The 21230-nt window shown below is 40.6% G+C and overlaps 1 protein-coding gene across 2 annotated transcripts in view; it reads right to left on the bottom strand.

The window, feature by feature from the left end:
* Window positions 1–5940: 5940 nt before the first annotated feature.
* The window catches only part of ARHGAP24 (Rho GTPase activating protein 24), a 446454-nt gene continuing 431164 nt past the window's right edge, over window positions 5941–21230 (bottom strand). For both annotated transcript variants that reach the window (XM_081332696.1, XM_081332697.1), the window contains 2 exons: window positions 15608–16679; window positions 5941–6257 (listed from right to left, as the gene is read on the bottom strand). In XM_081332696.1, the coding sequence (XP_081188822.1) occupies window positions 6014–6257; window positions 15608–16679 (1316 nt within the window). In that variant the 3' untranslated portion in view covers window positions 5941–6013. The remainder of the gene's footprint in view (window positions 6258–15607; window positions 16680–21230) is intronic.

The following is a 21230-nucleotide window of genomic DNA, read 5'->3' as shown; positions in this document are numbered from 1 at the left end:
CACCATAGCAAAAAAGGATGTAGACTCAAGCACAACTCACTTAATATCCACCTCACTTAGTGATGGAAGTTCTATCCCAATAGTGGTCGAAAGCCGAGGACTATCTGTAGCAGAATCTGTCCTCTGGGACAAAATTTTCCCTAAGATCTGGATGGCCCCAATCGGCTGATAAATTAGCACAGCCATGAAGATCTGCATTTTCACCCAGGAGTTTGGCAAAGGAGAGTGACGCTCCTCGCTTCATTCCATCTCTCTGTCGTCCTTGTCATTTTTGGTTTTTTTGTTGTTTTTTTTCCCTTTTATTAGTTTTAATATTTCTTTGTTATGTTGTTGCGAACTACCCAGGGTCACTGGGAATTGGGCAACGTACAAGTTTAATAAGTTAGCATTATTATTATTAAATTTTACATGCCTACTGCTTGAAGAAAGATGGAAATTAGAGCCTCATTTAAGTTCAAAACTGATATACGAAATACGCATCCCAGGATAATGTTGCAGGATCCAATCTGGGTAGGTCACCGGGACTGGGAATTTTTGTCTTCCAAGCTTTCAGACTTGTGCTGGAGCCCACCCTCAGGGTACTTCTCTTCTCTCTGGAAGGGGATCTGAAAGTTCGGAAGACACAACCGATCCAGATTGAAAATTGAAATGACTAGTGCAGGGGTAGGCAACCTTGGCTCTTTTATGACTCGTGGACTTCAACTCCCAGAATTCCTGAGCCAGCCATGCTGAGGGGAAAGGGAAAGGTTTCCAAGCTGAGCCATGCTGGCTCAGGAATTCTGGGAGTTGAAATCCACGAGTCATAAAAGAGCCAAGGCTGCCTACCCCTGCACTAGTGACAAGAAAACATGAATAAATCACAGATTTCATGCAGCTATAAAAATTCGGGCATTACCATCTGTATAACTCAGGAACAATAATGAACATTTTGAGTATGGTGGCTTGTGTATTGATTAGTTCTGTAGAGAAATATCCTGAAGTAGTTGATTTGATTTAATTTGATTTATTTGATTTATATACCGCCCTTCTCCCGAAGGACTCAGGGCGGTGTACAGGGCAATAAATATCAAAAATACAAGATACAAAAGTTAAAAGAAAATTAAATAATTATGCCCAATGCAATAAATAATTAAAATCAATATTAAAACTCCAAACCCATCAGACCAGGCCGGCTTGTTCGAATAAATAGGTTTTCAGATCACGGCGGAAGGAGCGAAGGTCGGGAGCCATCCGGAGCTCAACCGGTAAGTGGTTCCAAAGGTCTGGCGCGCCCACAGAGAACGCCCTCCCCCTGGGGGTCACCAGTCGACATTCTCTGACCGGTGGCACCCTGAGGAGGCCCTCTCTGTGGGAGCGCACTGGACGAAGGGAAGTTGCCGCCGGCAGCAGGTGCTCCCATAGGTAATCCGGACCCATGCCATGTAGGGCTTTATAGGTCATCACCAGCACCTTGAATCTCAGCCGGAGGGCAACTGGAAGCCAATGCAGCTCATGGAGTTCCAAGACAAGAGAATATTTGTAGCTCAGGGTTAAATTGTGGGGTCCTCTCTGTGCTTGGTTGTTTTCTTGCAGACATTTCATTAACCAACTAGGTAGTGCACTGATGATGTTACCTAGATGGGTAGTGAAATGTCTGAAGATAACAACCAAGCACAGGGAGCACCAGGAACTCCACTAAAATAATTTATACATATTTTTAAATGAGACTTGGAATAATTGGGGAAAAATATGCTGATGGACTGCTAAGCAGGTAGGTATATATATTTTTTGCATTATTTTGGAACAACATACTTTTTAAAAGGTAAGAACAGTGATAATTTCTCTAAAGAGAGGAATAAATAAACATTTCTTCCACAAATTGTTTTTTTTTGGGGGGAAGGCAGGTTTTAAGGGCCTTTGGTACAACTTTTTGGGTTGAAGTAAGGGCTTCAAATCATTGTTGAATCCTAGACAAGTTCCTGCAATTTTCCTTGCAAGTTTTCAGAAGTGGTTTGCCACTACTGGGCTGACAGTGTGACTGGTCCAAGGTCACCCAGGTGAACTTTTTTTGTCTAAGGTGGAATTAGAATTCACAGTCTCCCAGTTTCTAGCCTGATGTCTTAGCTACTACAGCAAGCCTGGCTCTCCATGTAGCCTGACATAATTCCTAAGAAAGCCTCTGCTCCTGCCTTGTCATATAGCTTGTGACATAGCTACACCTGCACTTGCCCATTTTGTGACATTGCAGAAATTCTGTTTGCAAGATCCAATGATCATGGAGCCCTCTTTGTGGAGAAAATAACCATCTGGCATGGAGAGCTTTGATGAATCCTAAGCCTTATCATGAACAAGGCCCTCCAACAATTCAGCACTTCCAATGCAATCCTAGGCTGCATTAACAGAGGGATACAATCAATATTACGTGAAGCGTTAGTACTATATATAAAATGCCTTAGTAAATCTACACTTGGAATAGTGCATCCAGTTTTGGTTGCCACAATATAAAAATGATGTTGAGACTCTGAAAAAGTGCAGAGAAGAGCAACAAAGATGATTAGGGGACTGACCGCTAAAACACATGAAGAATGATTGCAGGAATTGGGTTTGTCTGGTCCAGTGAAAAGAGCGACTAGGGGTGACGTGATAGCAGGATTCCAATATTTGAAGGGCTGCCACAAAGAAGAGGAGTTCAATCTACAAGGGCAATTTGGAAATAAACCTCTGTTTGGTTATCAATGACAGACACTCGCAGATACAGAACTTTTATGATACACATTAGAAAACTACAACATTCCATTACTTTTTGACATAATCCCCATTCAAACTGAGGCACTTATCACAATGTCTTACAAGGTTTGAAATTCCGTAGTAGTAGTTGCTCGGCGCCAAATCTGGGCTATGGGAGAATGATCAAAAACCTCCCAACGGAACTGCTTCAAAAGTTCTTGGGTGCATTTAGCGGTGTGCGGGCGAGCATTATCGTGAACCAACACCACACCGGAAGTGGTGCCATAGGAAATCCCGCCAAATGTGAAGATGTCAAAGGAGTACCGCTAGTGAAGTTCGTGGAGCATGGTTCTACCATCAGTTCAGAAGTCTACTGTGAAATGTTACAAAAACTCAGATGAGCCATCCATAACAAGTGTTGGGGCATGCTGACTTCCAGTGTGATGGTTCATAATGCTCGTCTGCACACCACTAGACGCACCCAAGAACTTTTGAAGCAGTTCCGTTGGGATCTTTTGGCACCGAGCAGCTGCTACTAAGGAATTTCAAACCTTGTAAGACATTATGACAAGTGTCTCAATTTGAATGGTGATTATGTCAGAATAAACGTTCTATATCTGCGAGTGTCTGTCATTGATAACCAAATGGAGCTTTATTTCCAAATTGCCCTCATATTTTCCAAAGCACCAGAAGGCAGGACAAGAAGCAATGGATGGAAACTAATCAAGGGGAGAAGCCACCTAGAACTAAGGAGAAATTTCCTGACATTGAGAACAATTAATCATTGGAACAACTTGTCTCCGGAAATGGTGGGTGCTCCAACACTATAGGCTTTTAAGAAGAGATTGGACAGCCAGTTGTATGAAGTAGTACAGGGTCTCCTTCTTGAGTAGTGGGTTGTATTAGAAGACCTCCAAGGTTGCCTTCCAGCTCTTTTATTCTGTCTGTTCTTCTCACAATGTCCCATTACCTCACAAGCCTTTAATAGAAAAGCAGGGAAGACTGACTTGTTGGTTTATGGCAGTGAGGAATGTGTTTGTATTTCACATGTCAAAAAAGTCAAGGAAGGTGGCAACAATCGTCCAAATGCCTGCTCTTTTTAATGTGTCACAATGCAGATAAAAAAGGAATGGGGCTTCAGTTGCATGGTTATTGCCCCCTTGATTTTTTAACACACATATAAACACACATACAAACACACACAGAGCAAGTGAGTGAGCAAGAGAGTTACACATGGACACCCTGTCTGAGGGGCTCCCAAGACTGAAAGTGGGGCTTTCAAAAAAGTGGCAGCAGCTGCTGTTAACATTGTGATGTACGGAGGAGAGATACAAATCTAGAAATGATTGGGGACACGAAGATTGCTGCATAGGTGGGGAGAAGAGACTTTATGCCTTATATATATCCATATTTGTCAGCACAGATAAGGTTCCCATCCCTTCTCTTGAACCTTCAACAGCCCAGGGCACACAAGTTTTCTATCTCTCTATCATCTCTCTCTCTCTCTCTCTCTCTATCATCTATCTATCTATTGACACACACACACACACACACACACACACACACACACACACATTTGTCAGCACAGATAAGGTTCCCATCCCTTCTCTTGACCCTTCAACAGCCTAGGGCACACAAGTTTCTGTCTGTCTGTCTATCTATCTATCATCATCATCTATCATCTCTCTCTCTCTATCTATCTATCTATAGCTATCTATACACACACACATACACACACACATATATCCGTATTTGTCAGCACAAGTAAGGTTTCCATGTCTTCTCTTGAACCTTCAACAGCCCAGGACACACAAGTATCCATCCGTCTATCTACCTACCTACCTATCTACCTACACACACAAACACACACACACACATCCATATTTGTCAGCACAGATAAGGTTCCCATCCCCTCCTCTTGTGACGTGATCAAAATTTGGATGCTTGGCAGATGGCTCATATTTATGACAGTTGCAACTTCCCGGAGTTATGTGATCATCTTTTGCGACCTTCTGACAATCAAAGTCAATGGGGAAGCCAGATTCACTTAACAAACATGCTACTAACTTAACAACTGCAGTGGTTCACTTAACATGTTGTAAAATGGGGCAAAACTCACTCAACAACTGTCTTGCTTAGCAAAAGAAATGTTGGGCTCAATTGTGGTCATAAGTCAAGGAGTATTTTTTATTAGCTCTATTACAACATGGTGAATGGCTGTTTCCTTTTTCTGAGAGTCAGTCAGTTGGTTAATGATCAGATTTTTGTCAGGATTATGATATAGGTCACCCACTTCAAAACCACTCCCAGAATTCCAGTGCAAATTATGTGTATAATTAATGTTTGGATCTTGCAGATATAATGCAGTGACCCATAGGAGAGACTTTTGAAGATGTAAGTGCACAGGTCAGGTCAGGACTGACAGTTAGAAACACAAAGAAAAAAAGGCGAAAATAAAACAAACATAATCAATGCTCATGTTATATATTTATAAAATTATTTACAATTCCTTCTGGGTTTTTTTTTCCTTTTTGGTCATGGGCAACAAAGTTGGCATAAACAGCACAATCACACAATACTTTTTCTCTTGTTTTAATAGCTAACATTTTATATATATACACACGCAAAGACACAGACTTGTGTGTGACGGTGTGTGTGTATAAATATACATATATTATATATATTATATAATTAATTCTGCAATGACGGGGCAACAGAAGGGGGGGAAGTAATATACAAAATTAGCTGATTATAACACAAGGCCAAAAATAGCTTACTATGTTAAGTGCAAGGGAGAAAAGCTTGATTGCAATGAAGTTAACATTTGACAGTTTAAATATAAGACTTGCATTAAAATAATCTTTTGCCTCTTTCTATCGTACCCCCCCACCCCACATAACCTATTTAAAATCTATTAAGCCCAAAGCCTGTTGTAACACTTAACAGTAGCATGATGATGGATAGCGGAGTAGGGATTTCTCAATTGAGAAAGCAACTTGCAGAGAAAAGGTTGGTTGATGCAGTCATGTAGAGTCTCTGGAGGTCTCATAACATTACATTGAGTGCTAGCCTCAGTCAGGTGACCAGTCACCTGTTACAATAAAACAGTGTTTCTCAACCTTGGTGACTTGAAGATGCGTGGACTTCAACTCCCAGAATTCCTCAGCCAGCAAATCTGGCTGGGGAAATTCTGGGAGTTGAAGTCCACGCATCTTCAAGTCGCCAAGGCTGAGAAACAATGCAACAAAATATCACAGCCATCCTCTTCCCAGAATCCCACAGTCTTGTTGAGCAGCAGGAACAGCCCTCACTGGATCCATATGGTGTTTCCTCGTTCTGTCCTACGCGGCTCAACTGTCAATTCCCCAAACGTTGAGAAAAACTGCTCCATCTCTTTCTGCAACATGTCGTTCCGTTTCTCCGCATCTTCTTTGGCCCGCTCAGCATTGCGCATTTTTATTTCGACCATGGTAAACTTCTTCTTCTCTTGCTCCAATTCGTCGTGGAGGTTCATCATTTCGGTCTCTAGCGAGAGATTCCGCTGTTCAAGGCTGGGAATGGAAAGTAGAGACAGATAAGGCAAAAGGGGAAGATTACTTGAACAGATCTGTTTGCTACCTTGGTATATAAGCAGAGAGAGACCGTCTGCAGAATCTGCCCACTTGTTTGACTCTACTTTGGTGTCTTCCTAGGAATATAAATCTATCCTATCTCTGTTGACTCTGTTTAAGGTCAAATTGATTCATCTCACTGATCCTGCACAGCCTACCAATTCTCCTAGCGTTGTGAGCTCCTTGGTGTTCTCTGAGCTTAGTTGTTTTCTTGCAGATGTTTAATTATCCTAGTTAATATCATCAGTGCTAGAAGAGATTAGGGTTTGGTCTCTGGTTATATACAAGAGGCTAGCACTGATAATGTTACCTAGTTGAGTAATGAAACATCTGCAAGAAAACAGCCAAGCTCAGAGAGCCCAAGGACCTCACAGTTCAGCCCCGAGCTACAAATACTCTCTTTTATTCATCTCCCAACTTTCCCTGTTCCTGTTTTCCTTTATGGTAATCAATTCCCTGACCTTGTCTTTCCTTGTAAAAGGTTATTGTTAATTAGTCAGTTAGTGAATTTCAGAGGGCCACCCAATTCTGTAAAATCTCTGGACCATATACAATTGAATGCAAAGCAATATAAAAATTTGTATTTATTTATTAAATTTTTATGCCACCCATCTCCCCTATAAGGCGACTCTCAGTGGCTTACAGATTATAAATGAAAAGGTTATGGCTTGTTGTGCTTCGTGTTTTTATTCAAGTCTATTTTCTTTGTTTCTTTTAGGTATTTTGATTTTGATTTATTTTATTTTTAATCCTTGCTCCTTATGACACCGGAATCTCAAAATGTCTTGCTGTACGTTTTCTTGTTAGGATAGTTTTAATAAAAATTAACTGCATTCTTTTATTTGCTTTTGAGCATCTTTTGGGTATTATAAATAGTCAGAAAACCTGTGGCATATAATTATATCATTCAGGCAAAGATCCTAAAATGGATTTTCAAGGCTATAGCTAATGGGCAGCTAGTAAGATAAATTTCTTAAATTAATTCTTACATGATCTCTCTCATGATTTGGATTGAAAGGCATTTACTTATAATCATGGATATTTTATTTACAGCATGGTTTAATTGTTTGTAAGGATTTGACGTCTATAAAGATTCAGCAATATATAACTTTAATAAAAATATTTGCAAAGGCTCGTGAATAAGTCGAGTATTCCAATATGTGGATTTGAGAAAGCTGTTTGATTTGCATTTGTGAATTTAACTAATGCTGTGGTACTATTGGTTTGCAAGCCAACAAAAAAACTGAAATTTGTACATGTTTTCAAGTGGAGTTTGGTAATTAAAAAGAATGTTTTTTAAAGGCTGCAGAAAAATGTGTGCCTTTGTGAATCTAATGTATAAAACTGGAGCATATGGAGAAGACAGTTCCAATGAAATAGTATCAATGTCAAATCACTATATTTAAGGAAATGGCGTAAAATACAAACAATTTTAATTCAAACTTAAAATAAACAGATTCTCAAATAACCATGGGCATGTGAAGAAAAAAGTTCTAAATGGAAAGATGAGCAGATTAAAAACTTTAAATTCAGTCAAGCCTACTTCTATTACTTCACAAATATTTTATTGGTATGGTTTTTCTACCATAAATTAGTAGCCACTTATCTGTCATACTACAGATGGTAGGTGCCACAGTTTACACGTTCCATTCTCAATTATCTATTTTAAACTTGACATGGTCATTTCTGATAGGGTATGTATTAAAATAGCAAACCCTTTAACTTGTTCGATCAAAATTAAAGTTGTTTTAAGAAGGAAGGAAGGAAGGAAGGAAGGAAGGAAGGAAGGAAGGAAGGAAGGAAGGAAGGAAGGAAGGAAGGAAGGAAGGAAGGAAGGAAGGAAATGAGAAATGATTGAAGGAATTAGGTATGTCTAGTCTAATGAAGAGAAGAACTAGGGTTGATATGATAGCTGTCCTCCAGTACTTGGGAAGCTGCCCCAAAGATGAGGGAGTCAAGCTATTCTCCAAATCACCTGAAGGCAGGACAAGAAGCAACGGATGGAAACTAATCAAGGAGAGAAGCATCCTAGAACTAAGGAGAAATTTCCTGACAGTGAGAACAATTAATCAAGGGAATGACTTGACTCCAGAAGCTCCGAGTGCTCCATTACTGGAGGTTTTCAAGACGAAACTGGACAATCGTTTGTCTGGAATGGTATAACATCTCCTGCCATGGGCCAGGGATTGGACTAGAAGGCCTCCAAGGTCCCTTCCAATCCTCTTATTCTATGTTCTATGTCTAAGGAAAGAAGAAAAGCTTTCACTGATGACTGCATAAGGGTTATTGAACAACATGGGCACAAAACTCCAGCATCCATTAATCAGAATTGGTGGTAGCTATGAAAGGGGCTGACAAAAGCACTTTTGCCAATAAAACCCTTTAGTTGAAAATGTTTTGTGTACTTAACTATTTTGCCTGTCTTTCTGTTAATTTATGCACTGAAAGAGTAGCAACTAATATTCTTTTTCTATTTCTGAACACCACTTTCTGATGCTGTAGCTATAAACACCTACCCAGAATAAAAATGTTTATTTATAAGCAAGACGTTGATGCCCCCAGATAATTAGATTTCTTCTTCTCACACTGGAAAGGTGACCATCAGATATTTATTACTTATGACCAAGCTCATAAAGCAATTGTCCTGACATAAACTAGTCCAACATTATTAAATCAGATATTCAGCGATAATAGCAAGTTTACTTTTAAAAAAAACTCTTACGCAAAGATAGTAAAGAGGAAATTGATGCAAACCAGGTCAGTAGCAAATCCTTACAGGAGTGCATACATTTTTTTACTATTATGTTAGGCTCAATCTTATTGCAGCTGCCATTTTAATGATTAGCCTGAAAAAATTATTGCATTACTTGAAACGAAGCATCTTATGAACAAGTATTTCACAGATCACAGGAGTGCTTTTTTTTCTTTCATGTTATGGGGAACGGAAAACCTGGAAGCCCACCAACGTCATTATTTAGTGCAGGAAGTATGTCACAGTTTTGTCACTAACTGCCCATCAATTGCAGACTTGACTAGACTTCAGAATATAGGAGTGAGTTCTACCTATGTGCTGAATATTTGTATGCTTAACAAGGCATAAATAAACACGTTTATTGTAGGCCAGTTTTTTTTAAAATTATACTGACTCAGCACTTCTTTTTAAAATATTTATGCTAAGGTCTTATGCTGTGCAGGTGTTTCATTCTTATAAATATTTATAGACAAAATTGTATGCATTGAAACAATTCTTCTACTGCTCAGCTCAGAAGAGACCAGCCCTCATTATATAATAAAATATATAAAATAAAATCCTTCGGGAGAAGGGCGGTATAAAAATGTAATAAATAAATAAAATAAAATAAATAAATAAAATATCTATGCAAAATATGTCTCCCGAAAGCTCATGTACACAATTCATATACTGATTATGAAGAAGGCATAGTTCCTCTATTGTATGATCATGATGTAACAATGTGTGATCCATATCAACATGTTCACAATTAACCAGATACCAACAAAGAAAAAATCAATTCCTCTTTGTAGTTGAATAGGATTTGACCATCCAAAATCCACCAGAAAGTTTCTTTTCCCATCTAGATTACTGCCAGGATGTTAGAAGAAACACAGATGCTCAGGTGTAAAAAAAAGAATGAAAAGAAACATGGAACCAAACTATAAAGCTTACCTTTCATTAATTATACTTTAGTATTTATCTTTGATAAAATCTCCAGCCCAAGCTAAAAACACAAGTAGTAACTGGAAGGAGACTAGAGAAATTACATGATTCTCAAACACAGCCAGGCTACGTTCAGGATACAAATCTTTAATATTTTTATGTCTTTATTTATTTATTCATTTATTTATAATTGAATTTCTATACCGCCCTCTCTCCCGAAGGACTCAGGGCGGTGTACAGGGCATTAAAAGCTTTACATACAAAAGTTAAAATGAAATTAAATTAATTAAGCCCTAACAATAAATAATTAAAATACCCCAAACCCTTAAACCAGGCTGGCCTGTTCAAATAAATAGGTTTTCAGATCCCGGCGGAAAGAGCAAAGGTCGGGAGCCATCCGGAAGTCAACCGGTAATTGATTCCAAAGGGCTGGCATTAGATCTTTATCCCATCTTTACTATTTTATATAGAATAAGAGGGCATTCCACATGAAGCTTTGTCCCCTTGCCTACGGTTAAAGCATATGTGGCTTGCCAATCACAAGGAGGTGGCAACTGCCTTAAAGATCCTTAAATCCAAATCAAAATAACCCCAAGAGAATAGAAAATTCTCTTGTACTATGTGACAGTAACTGGAAACACTAAGGAAAATGACAATCTGAGGCTTTTCCAGTGACGATAGAAAGTTTGTGCTTAGCTGAAGAACCCAACACAACAAGATCACTGAGCTATACAATAGTAATCAAATCACCTGGAGACAGGGTGTGCATTGTATCTTGAAGCAATGCCAAACATGAGGCAAGTAGATGAACAGTCACGTTCCTCACAAAGTAGATCACAGCTGATTCTAAGAGCTTTGGACATTTAGGGAGTCATCCTCAACTTGATGACATGAGGTATAGCTCCCTTTATGCTTGCTTGCTTGATTTAAAGGCCAAACTCACAAGAACTAATTCCAGGCAGTACACAACAAATAAAACAACCAACAATCAGAACAAAACACTCATTTGGACACACCCACATATACAGTATTACACTTGGAGGAGAAATTCATCAACATCCTGACACCAACACTCAAGGGCAGATCTTAAAGCAGGAGTCTTCAAACTTGGCCCTTTTATGACTTGTGGACTTCAACTCCCAGAATTCCTCAGCCAGGCACGCTGGCTGAGGAATTCTGGGAGTTGAAGTCCACAAGTCACAAAAGGGCCAAGTTTGAAGACCCCTGTCCTAAAGGCTAACAGGGTCAGGGCAGTCTGAATCTCATTGGATGCAGGTAAGCACCATCACAGAGAAGGGAGGCTTCCTAGGTCCCATCGGATGACACTGTTTCAAGGAAGGTACCTGGAGTGTAGATGCAAAAAAATATATATGCTTGGATGGCCTGTTCTGAGTTATGGAAACCATCACCAGTGGTAATGAAAACAGTGATAGAAATTAATGGAGGAGAAAAAGAAAAGGATTATGAATAATAAAACAGAATTATTATGGAAAAAGAAAATTGGGTTATGGAGAACACCTTACCTGGGTAAAGAATACTGCAGATGAGAAGTGATCTCATCACCTTGTCCTGACATCATTTTGTGAATATACCCATGATATAGCCTTAAAATTTCAAATGTTGCCTATCCCTGACATAAACAGGCAATCTTCTGTTGCACCTGGAGTCCAGAAGAGTCAGGATGAAGAGAAAGCCTCTTGCTGCAAAGTCTTTCAGACTTGACAGTGGTTCAACAATGTGTGAATGGATGTGTGAATGAGTATCCCATTGGAAAGTTAAGTGCAATGAATACATTCGTAGCAAAGATTGCTTGACCTTCAAAACTCTGAAGAGCTGAGCAAATGGATGCTGGAGAGAACTTACTGAATGTCATCTTTCTTTTCAAAAAACTAAATCAAGGACCAGGGGAGACATGGTAGCAGCGTTGCAATATTTGAGGGACTGCCACAGAGGGGAGGGGATCGACCTATTTTCCAAAGCCCCCAAAGGCCAGACAAGGTATAATGGATGGAAACTGATCAAGGAGAGATTCAACCTGGAAATAAGGAGAAATTTCCTGACAGTGAGAACAATCAATCAATCAATGGAACAGATTGCCTCCAGCAGTTGTGGGAGCTTCATCACTGGAAGCTTTCAAGAAGAGACTGGACTGCCATCTGTCAGAAATGGTCTAGGGTCTCCTGCTTGTGCAGGGGGTTGGACTAGATGACCTACAAGCAGTGGTGGGATTCAGCCGGTTCGTACCACTTCGGTAGAATCGGTAGCTAATGTTTTGTTGCCCTGGCCCAGAATGGACTTCCGGAAGCGACATCCACACAGAGAACAGGTTGTTCACACATTTGAATCCCACCACTGCCTACAAAGTCCCTTCCATCTATTCTATTCTATTCTATTCTATTCTATTCTATTCTATTCTATTCTATTCTATTCTATTCTATTCTATTCTATTCTATTCTATTCTATTCTATTCTATTCTATTCTATCCATTCCATTCTATTCCATTCCATATATTCTATTCTATTCTATTCTATTCTATTCTATTCTATTCTATTCTATTCTATTCTATTCTATTCTATTCTATTCTATTCTATTCTATTCTATTCTATTCTATTCTATTCTATTCTATTCTATTCTATTCTATTCTATTCTATTCTATTCTATTCTATTCTATTCTATTCTATTCTATTCTATTCCATATATTCTATTCTATTCTATTCTGTTGGGTTCACTTGCCATGGTAAGCCAAAACCAAACTGTGGTTTAATTCAGTAGATGAATCTAACCTGTGCAGTTTGAGCAACAAACTGGGTTTAAAACAAACGATGAATTACCATAAGGTATGAACACATTTGAATCCCACCACTGCCTACAAAGTCCATTCTATTCTATTCTATTCTATTCTATTCTATTCTATTCTATTCTATTCTATTCTATTCTATTCTATTCTATTCTATTCTATTCTATTCTATTCTATTCTATTCTATCCATTCCATTCCATTCCATATATTCTATTCTATTCTATTCTATTCTATTCTATTCTATTCTATTCTATTCTATTCTATTCTATTCTATTCTATTCTATTCTATTCTATTCTATTCTATTCTATTCTATTCTATTCTATTCTATTCTATTCTATTCTACTCTATTCTATTCTATTCTATTCTATTCTATTCTATTCTATTCTGTTGGGTTCACTTGCCATGGTAAGCCAAAACCAAACTGTGGTTTAATTCAGTAGATGAATCTAACCTGTGCAGTTTGGGCAACAAACTGGGTTTAAAACAAACGATGAATTACCATAAGGTATGAACCCAATCAATATGGAACTGGAACTGCTGTTCCTTACTGAGGATCTTGTTTGCAACCTCATCAAAAGCTACCTCTGTGGTTGAATTATTTCCTTTAGAACCAAAAGGAACCACTCTTCCCTGTCTTATCTTCCTCTACTGTAGAGAGGATTGCACGTGACAATGGAAATCTATTGTTACCAAGACCAGAAATTACATTCTCTAGATGGCAGACGTTTGGGAAACTCAACACAGCCAGAACTGCAAGCCCGCCTCACAATGCCATTTCTATTTATTATTTTGTTTTAAAATCTGCCTCTTTACTGGCCCCAGCTTTACAGTACACAGAACCATCTCATGACTGAAATGTTAAAAGTCATTTATGAGGCTCATCTGCAATTTTCCATAAATAAATCAAAGCCTCCTCCCCCCCAGCTCATTAAAACCTTGCTATGAATCTGAAGCAGCAATCTTTAGAGAGAGACTTTTTCCATCTAGTCCTGCTCTGAAAATTCATTTCCTTTTCCAAGGGTCTTCGGCTCTGTCCCATGGCATCCAACAAAATAAATTGTGATATTCATTAGTATTTTAGATTACTTGGAGGCAGAGTGGAAGATGTGAGTGGTACATAATCCCCTAAGACAGGGATAGGCAACCTTGGCTGGCTCAGGAATTCTGGGAGTTGAAGTCCATGAGTCATAAAAGAGCCAAGGTTGCCTACCTCTGCCCTAAGAGATAAATTAAGCTAAAGGCTGACCTTCCCCCCCCCACGCCCTTGTCTCTTTGTTCATGCAATGCTTTGTCATGGCATGTATAATTTAAATGATTTCCCCTCTTCCACCTATCTGAAAGGACCATGTGCCACAATTTTAACTCACCTGACCACAGGTAGTTCTTGCTTAACAAGCGCCTTGTTTCGAAACTGTTGGAAGTTACAGCGGCACTGAAAAAGTGACTTTATGTCCTCGCACTTACGACTGTCAGAGCACACTGTGATCACATGATCCCAATTTATACATTTCATAGTTGGCTTCTCAGAAGCAAAGTCAACGGAGAAGTCAGCAGTGAAATCACAAGTTGCAATAGCACGTCTTGCTTAACGACTAGGGGTCATTTGCTTAATGACCGAAGTGGAAGTGACATTGTAAATCTAGTGCGGTCACGTGATGTGGTTATTTAGTGACAAAGTGGCTAGCTTCAATTATGGTCATTAAGCAAAGGCTATCTGTAGTAAATAATATCTTGGCATTCCCCCTCTTTGATCAGGAAGAAATACACACAACTCAAATTAAATTGCCTGTATTCAAAACAATTTTGAATTGCTTGATGTTAAACAGAGGAATATCATGGCTAAATGTGTGACTACAGCACTGTCATATAAAAGCTACATTTGCAACCCTTACCTGTGAATGCTATCATACCACAGGGCAATTGGAGAAGGTAGCTTTGGCTACACATCATAGTATTAATGTAGATTTAATTCAATGAAAGACAGTAAGAATTATTGAAAACCTTTTTCATATTTCTAAACCATCCATTTTCTTTGAAGAGGGGGCTGATGGTTGGCAGTACTGATTTATGTTCTACAAATTGTGGGACTAGATCTATGTGACCTAGATCAGGGGTCCCCAACCCCCAGTCTGTGGACTGGTATCAGACTGTGGCATGCCAGCAACCGGGCCGCACAAACAAGCAAAGCCCCATCTGAGGGATGAAGGCAGCACACAAAACCACACCCCCTCCGGTCTGCGGTAAAAACCTCTCTCCAGGTAACTGGTCCCTGGTGCCCAAAAGGTTGGGGGACCTCTGGCCTAGATGATGCAACCTGGAAGAGGGACTTAGGGACACATTTAGTCTTTTGTGTTGAGTCAGGGCCACACTCTTAAAAACTGAATTTGATGCAGTTGACTGTAAATTGTGTCACCTTAATTTAATTCACTATATATTTAATAGCTTTCTCCATATGACCATTAAAAATTACAATTTGCTGGCAAGTTTTGGAAGGACTCGGGTTGAAGCTGAGGTTTTTTAGGGAATGATGTGGAGATTTTGGGCCCCTGATCTAGGTGGACCAATGGTCTCAGTATAAGTTCACTTGGTATAAGAACGATCTACCAGTCTGGTTGAAATTGAAGTTGGAATCTAACCCAGTGAACGATTCCTTTGCCTCCAGGTATGAATCCCTGTCAGGGATTTTTGTACCTCCATCTCTACCTCGTAAGTCAATCTTCCCTAAATTGTTTCATACCAGAAATGGAGTCCATTTCTCATCATCCCCAACCAGCATATCCCTTGGCTTCAGAAATATCTTCCGCTGAACTCTTACCTTTTTATCCTCGTTTCATACTCCAGTTTTTGCTTCGTCATTTCCTGCTTCAAGCTGGAAACAAGGCTGTGCAAAGCACTGTGATTGCCTGTGTTGTTCACAAAGGTTTCACTGTTGTCACTGCTGCTAGTAGCCCTGCTGCTTCGGCCTCCAACGCTTCTCCGGTCCACTTTGCTCTCACACTCGGCCGCGTTCAGGAGATTGTCCTGTTGGGGCTCGTCTAAAACCGGGTCTTCAAAATTGCTCCCGTAAAAGTCTTGTTCAGGACACGTGGTGGTGGACGATCGGCAGGAGTTGGAATGTTCCGGAAGGGATATTTCACAAGAGGACGTGGACCAAGTTGCACTGTCAACACTCTGCTTATCTTCAGCATTCACTGCTGAGAACTGTTGGTGCACGTTGTCATAAGTAGACAGTCTGTTATGTTGGCCTGAGTCACTCACAGGCTCCTTTTGCTTGTTGTCCCTCAAGGTCACGTACCCATTAGGCATCCAGCTCTGGCAACGGCTGTTCAAAGAGTTGCTGTGGGCATCAGTGCTGGAAATACCCATTCGTACCCCTCCGTTGGGTACACTGTGCGTACCCATTTTGGTTACTGGCCCTTTCAGAGAAGATGTTCTTCTGCTCTGCAAGGTACCATTGGGGAGAGATGGTGACGTTTTCTCTTGACTCTCTACAGAACTACTGAAGGACCCATTGGTGACTATGCCGCTGCCTTTATTAAATGCTGGATTTTTTTTCACTGTAAGGGGTGGACTCCTAGTCATGTCCAGTTTGTGAATGCTGTTCCTTGGACTATTAGATTTGCTTCCAGGCTGAGCTGTAGGAGACCCATTGTCCACCATGGTTCTTTGAGGAGACTCAGGCTTGTCCCATGAACAGTGCCTTACTGGTGATGACTCCTTAGTATTATTATTCTCTCTGTTCTGGAGCTGACCAATGATCACTTTCTTTTGGATCTCATTGTTGTTATTGCAAACCTCCTGTCCACTTTGAGAATCTGCATCCTTGGGAAACAATAGCTCATGTTCACTTATCATCATGGACATTAATTGCTGGACCACAACGGTACCTAATAGAAAATAACACAAACAAATCAAGGTTAAGCATGCCATAACTTTTGAAAAAAGAAATGCTACGTTTGCATATACTTTGCATCAGTGGTGGGATTCAAATATGTGAACAACCGGTTCTCTGTGTGGATGCCGCTTCCGGAAGTCCATTCTGGGCCTGGGCAACAAAGAATTAGCTACCGGTTCTGTCGAAGTGGTGAGAACTGGCTGAATCCTGTCACTGCTTTGCATCCAAGGTTATCTTTGCATGAGATTCAACATCTTGTGGTGGGTTTATTTTCCAATGGAAAAAAGGAGGCTTTCTCATCTAGAACGTTCTTGCAATCCATATTTGTCATGGGCAAAGCACCAATGATGCAGGATCCAATCTGGGTTGGTCACCAGGACCAGAGGTTTAGTCTTTTGGACTAAAGCTTTCGGACTCATACTGAAGGCCATCCTCAGAGAACGTCTCTCTCATCAAAATGCTGAGTGAGAGAGAAGTTCCCTGAGGCTGGGCTCCAGCACAAGTCTGAAAGCTCAGAAAACTAAATCTCTGATTCCAATGACCAACCCAGATTGGATCCTGCAACATTATCCTAGGATATGTATATTTGCCTTCATTCATGAAAGCACCAATGATGTTTATATTACATAAAATAATCTTTGCCCAAAAAAGGTTTTTTCCTCTCTCTGTCTCTCTCTGTCTCTGTCTCTCTCTCTCTCTGTCTCTCTGTCTCCCTGTCTCTCTCTCTGTCTCTCTCTCTCTCTCTCTCTCTCCATCCATCCCACTTTAACAAGAAAACCACCTAGGAAAAGAGCTGATCACTATCTAATTCCAGCAGTAAATGAAGTTTGACAGTCCGTCTTAGTCTCACAGTGAATGTTTTCCTGTAATTGGGTAGGAGGCAGTGAGTGTGAAGTTGAATCGAGACAGCCATTATCTCTTTAAACAGAGTTTATTACATTCTTTTAAAAGATAGGATAGATGGATAGATTTTTAAGGGCTGGCAGACTTCTTTTGCTTTATCTGGAGACGAAGCCAAGGCTGTATGCTGAGGGCATTGAAGAACAAGTGACAAGAACTAAATATTGTTGACATGCTTCACTTGCCTATGAATTGCTCAGTTGCTTACATTAAGTGGGAAAACAGCATGAAACCTGATGCAGGATATGCCGTTATACAGGCTAGTTAAAAGATGACATATAGAGCTTCAGAACAGCTGGACTTGAGTCCCTTCTGCTCTCGTTCTGATCTGTGATTCCATAATTTGCAAAATAAAAATCAATCTCTACAGTTTATACACACCTGCAGGGGGTTCTCCAAGCCCCTCTGTCATCCCCCAACACAGCTGCTGACAAACCTCCACCAAAGAGGTTTGGTGGAGCATATAGAGGGGTGGTGGTCTCAACCACCACCACCAAGCCCACAGGTGTGGCAAGCATGGCCGATCTGGTAAGTACTGCTGGCAAGACAAGCAAAACCGGCACAGCCTGTTCCTCCAGGAACAAAGCCGAAACAGGTCCAAATCCAGGAGTAAAATGAAGTCCAACCCAATCCAGGTTGGTGCCTCACTCAAACATTCCTCCAATCGTCTTTAGAACTATGTAGCTATGAGGACAATCCATGTGTGGCTTCTGCTCTCTCTCTCTTTTTCTCTCTCTGCTATGTTTCCATTCTACTAATGCCACACTTGCTCTAACTCAGGGGTGTCAAACTCAATTTCATTGAGGGCCACATCAGCATTGTGGTTGCCCTCGGGGGGCTGGGTGGGTATGGCCAGGGTGGGCGTGGCCTACTGGGTGGGCGTGGCTGGAGTGCATATGGCCTACTGGGTGGGCATGGCCAGCTCTACATCATTGGCATCAAAGGTGCCTATGAGGGCCTGGGCAGGAGTGGGACAGATCTGGGGGTCTCTGGCAGAAGGAGGGTCTCTGGGCCAGGGCCAAGGCAGCGGGGGCCATTCCCTCACTGTTTCCAGGATGGCTTCGGGGGCTACATGAAACCACTTCGCGGGCCGGATCCGGCCCCCGGGCCTTGTGTTTGACATGTCTGCTCTAACTATACAGTATACAAATATGAATTGGACTAAAATTCTCAGACCCGTCACTGAAATTAGTCCCACTGGTTTAGAATTGTGAAGACTGTAAGACAATTGCTAAGCACATTGATTTGTGCTTTAAATTGTAAGCCGCCCTGAGTCTTCGGAGAAGGGCGGGATATAAATGGGGTTAAAAACAAAACAAAACAATGCAGTCAAAGATCGAAGTCCATACTTCACAGGACAAACTCTATTCTTCTCACATCCCTGTTTAGGCCATACAACGTGACCCACTGTGGATTCCACAGTATGGGAAAAAGTTCATTTTCCACACCAGAACAAAACAAGAAACTAAACAACCCTTAGGGAACTCTGGGACAGCACCGTGGGAGCAAAGCCACACAGAGCAGAGAGATGAATGGTCTAATTAGAATTTTTGAACTTCACCAGATGGCTGGAGGGTCACCTGCCATACAGGAGGCCCACCACAGAAGTCTTCAGGAGGAAGAGGATGAAGCTCCCTGGCTCCTATTTCTACAAATCTAATTTTGCTGACTGCAACAGCACCTTATAATGAAAAGACCTGTAAAATTAATCTAATATCAACATAAATAAACACTCTGGAATGAAGCTTGGAACAGCCTCTAGTGCACACCCCTATCCCTGAGTAGAGAATATGCTGCAAGTACTATAAATCAAAGTGAATTCCAGATGCAGGTAATGGATTGCCAGTCTCCTTTCTTCAGACACTCCTGGAAGTCAAACAGCATGGCTTCTTTGTTTTAAAATTTATGGAGCTTTCATGTGGAACATGGCATCTAGCACTTCACAATCCTTTCCACCTTCTTCCATATTTCTAGAAATAAAATGAGGGTGGCGGTTTTCGGGTGGCTGTTTTAAAGCCTATTTTCAAAATTTTTTTATCGTATAAGCAAATGTTCAATTTTTTTTACAGCATGAGCCTGATAAATGTTAAGAGTCAAATATTTATTTATTTATTTATTTGCATTTCTACACCCCCCTCCCCCTCTCCCGACTCCTAAATGATGCTGGAGAGCTTACAAATAAAAGAGGAAGCAATGCGTATGAAACGAAAATGTCTGATCAGAAGAACAAACACCCATTTTTAAATAAGATGAAATGAAACTGATTAGAAAGGGCTACGTGACCATCTTAACCCAAAGCCTGGAAGAACAACCAGATTTTGTGTAATTTTTATGGAACACCCTCAGTGTCTCAGCCATATGAATCTCTGCAAGGATGTCATCCAAAAAGTAGGTGCTGCAACCTTGGGTCCCATAAGATGACATTGGTACATAGATGGGATCCAGAGTACAGAAATAGACAGAGGTAAATGGTCTATGCCAGGGGCAGGCAACCTTGGCTCTTTTAGGACTGGTGGACTTCAGCTCCCAGAATTCCTGAGCCAGCATGGCTCAGCTTGGAAACTCTCCCTTTCTCCTCAGCATGGCTGGCTCAAGAATTTGGGAGTTGAAGTCCACGAGTGATAAAAGAGCCAAGGTTGCCTAACCCTGGTCTATGCCATGCAGGGTTTTAAAGGTGGTAACCAACATGAACTGAATTGCTCCTGGAAACCAACCAGTAAACTGTGCAGCTCACACAGGGATGGGATCACATAAGGATAATGTCCTGTACTAATAATGCAATGTACAAGTAGACTTATGGCCACAATTGAGTCCAAATTTTTATTGTTAAGCAGAACAGTTGTTAAGTGACTTTTACAACCTTTCTTGCCACAGTTTGTTAAGTGAATCACTGCAGTTGTTAAGTTAGTAACATGGTTGTTAAGCGAATCATTAACTTTGTGTCAACTCTAAAAACAAAATCAGCTGAAGCCATTTTCCCTTTGTTTTCGTTTGGGAGGGGGGCGAGTGTTTTATCTTAGACATAACAGTAAATTGTTCCGTGGGAACCAAGGTCACTGCTAACTGCATTTTGGCGGGCTGTAGTTTCCGTTAGAAAGCCCACACAAGTAGTTAATTGGGGAATGTGATTTATGACACATTGCTTGGGTGGGAAGTGTAACTTTGTAACCATTGGGGGGGGGGTGTTTCAGTTTTGGGTTCACTTTTGAACGTGCCAATATTATGTAGCCAAATAAATATGTTCTCTAAGGAAATTCTTTTTGCCTTGGAGTTCTTTTTCTTTTCTTTTTTTTTTTGGTCTCATCTTTCGGAACCATGACCCTTGGCTTGTCAAAAGGTCCCAAAAGGGATCACATGACTGCAGGTCACTGCAACTGTCATAAACATGAACCAGTTACCAAATTTGGATCAGGTGGCTAAGGAGATGCTGCAACGGTTGTTTACCAGTCATGAGGCACTTTTTCCAGTGCTGTTGTAAGTTTGAATGGTCACTAAATGGATGGTTGTAAGTTGTATGCCTCTCACACTGAGTCTCAGTTCAGAATAAAACATCCAGGCTGAGCAGCAGTTACTCTGGAAAACTGTGTATCTTAGCTGTTTTGGTAAAGTGAGGGTCCAATTCGCCACTCAGCCTGTTTCACTA

The sequence above is a fragment of the Vipera berus genome (genome assembly GCF_964194415.1).
Source record: "Vipera berus genome assembly, chromosome: 7".
NCBI lineage: Eukaryota > Metazoa > Chordata > Lepidosauria > Squamata > Viperidae > Vipera > Vipera berus.
The sequence above is the reverse complement of the archived record's forward strand: the minus strand, read 5'-3'. Positions and strand labels throughout refer to the sequence as shown.